The 2,213-nt window shown below is 49.1% G+C and overlaps 1 protein-coding gene across 1 annotated transcript; it reads right to left on the bottom strand.

Moving 5' to 3' along the window:
• Nucleotides 1-635: 635 nt before the first annotated feature.
• LOC125105531 (E3 ubiquitin-protein ligase RNF167-like) lies at nt 636-1,800 on the bottom strand. The gene has a single exon (XM_047739093.1). It carries the CDS (start codon nt 1,776-1,778, stop codon nt 831-833), a length of 948 nt encoding a protein of 315 aa, XP_047595049.1. The 5' UTR covers nt 1,779-1,800; the 3' UTR covers nt 636-830.
• Between the last annotated feature and the right edge of the window lie 413 nt (nt 1,801-2,213).

Genomic DNA, 2,213 nt, shown 5'->3' with positions numbered 1-2,213 from the left:
CACATTCAGATAATAGTCTTAGAAACTACATGAGCGTTACCAAGGTTTGGAATGATTTCTACAATTTTCTAAGACCCAAGCACTCCATCGTTGTTCATTCATGCGTTCTTCTTAACTAAAGAAGTAGCAGAGTTACATAGCTCAAAATTCTGTTTTAAAGATTTGGAATATTATATACATTTACCTACTTTATCAAGATGTTTCCTTTTTAAGTGATCAAGTGGGTTCATAGCCTTGGGGGAAACAAGCTATCACTATGGCATATAGACTATCTGAAAGCCTATTTGTTGAGTAGGATGGGCTTTTGGTAAAACCTTGGGCTGATACTCAGTGAGATATTTCTGACATCTCTTAAATGCTTGACATGATTAATGGGTTGAAGGACTTTTGTGGAATAAATTATAAAATATAAACTATTTTTAATTAATTATTAAAGTCCAAGTCATACACATCGCACTGAGATCAAACACATCTACAGGGTAGCTAGTGGCAGCCAATAGACGCATGCACACAGTCTACTCTCACTACATGACTTCAAAGCAATCCATGGAGAGAAAAATCTGCCAATTACAGGTATTATTATTATATTATTCACCATAATTTTTTTTTTTAGTTCACAAAAACTTTATTGACCCAAAACTTTATTGACCCAGTAAGTGAAGACCCAGTCCCTCTCCAGACCCAACCCCCTCAAAAGGATGGGGTTGAGGGAGGGAGAAACCTGGGGTGGAAATGCCCCCCATCCCTCAACACAGAAGAATGAGCGAGGATGAGGGGCTGTGCAAATAGGTCATGGGAGGGGTGTGTGTGGGGGGGGTGTCAGGGGACTATTAGACCAGGATGGCAGCTGAAGAGGAAGGGGGTGCGGGTGGGGGATCTGTCAAAGATCCCGGCAGAACAGGAGAGGTTGGAGCTAGGGAGCCAAAGGAGGCAGGCGGCGTGGGGCTGGGGCCCAGAAGTGGGGTCCGCTCTGAGGCAGGGTGGTCCCTCAGCTCCCCTTCCTCATCACCCTCTTGCCCCTGAGTCTCGTCCTCGTCTTCGTCCCCCGGACCGCGGTGCACAGGCTGCTTGCAGATGGGACAGGTCTTCCGGGTCTGGGTGAGCCAGGGGTCCACGCAGCGGCTGTGGTAGGCGTGAGCACAGGGGAGCACTCTCAGCTTGTCCCCGTCCTCATACTCATCCAGGCAGATGGCACACACATCATACTGGTCTCCCTTCCGATAGTCATGGGTAGGGATCTGCCTGAGCTGCTCTTTTGTCAGTCGATTCCGCTGGAGTCGCTTCCGGTGCTGGATACAACGGACTACCATTACCGCTCCCATGGCCAGAACCAGCAGGCCCACGGTGCCTGTGAAGGGGATGAGGTAATAGCCCAGAGGGAAGCTGTTGTCTGGGACCAGAAGCACCCGAGCCCCCTTCTCGTAGACAAAGAGGGCACGCAGGTACTCGGAGCTCCTCTCCCCAATAAACACAGACGGGATCCAGATCTGCTGCTGGATTTCCTCGCTGTTCCACACCATGTTCAGAAGCTCGTTGGAGCCCACGTTATGCACCACTGCTGCGCCATACCCCGCCTTCTGAGCATTCAGGACCTTGAGGTCAAAGTTGCAGTCGAATCTTCGAAGCAGTGCGATAAAGACTGACCCGTTGACCGGGGCTGGGGGCGGAGGGGCAATGAGGCTGCAGGCATTGGCCGGCTGAGCCTCCACAAGGAAGCCCTGCAGGCCCTCCTGACTCAGGCTGGCCCCGAAGAGAGCGGGAAGGTCTGCGAAGTCCATGCTGGCGTTGTGGTCCGAGGTCTGCGGGGCTCACCATAATTTTTTTTAAAGATCTTATTTATTTATTTGACAGAGAGAGGCAGGCAAAAGAGAGAGAGGGGGAAGCAGGCTCCCTGCTGAGCAGAGGGCCTGATGCAGGGTTCGACGGCAGAGGCTTAACCCACTGAGCCACCCAGGTGGGGTGTGGGTATGGGGCACCTCACCATAGTTTTTAAGCATCATCTTATATATGTTTTGTGTATTGTCCTTGAAATCAATGTTAATGCTGCTCATGTAATAGCCAGGAAAATCCAGTAAGAGAAATGAAATATTAAGGACTATAATTTTGTTAGGTAGAGTTAAGCTTTAGAGAACTACACCCCATTGTAATATCTGTGAGGTTTTTTTTTCCACCCAAGAATCATTTATTATGGTTGTGTGCTAGAAGTATTTGTG

Source organism: Lutra lutra, chromosome 7 (genome assembly GCF_902655055.1).
Source record: "Lutra lutra chromosome 7, mLutLut1.2, whole genome shotgun sequence".
Classification (NCBI taxonomy): domain Eukaryota; kingdom Metazoa; phylum Chordata; class Mammalia; order Carnivora; family Mustelidae; genus Lutra; species Lutra lutra.
The sequence above is the reverse complement of the archived record's forward strand: the minus strand, read 5'-3'. Positions and strand labels throughout refer to the sequence as shown.

Excerpts from the sequence above, each read along its gene's own strand:
- LOC125105531 (XM_047739093.1), bottom strand. The coding sequence starts at position 1,778 with ATGGACTTCGCAGACCTTCCCGCTCTCTTCGGGGCCAGCCTGAGTCAG.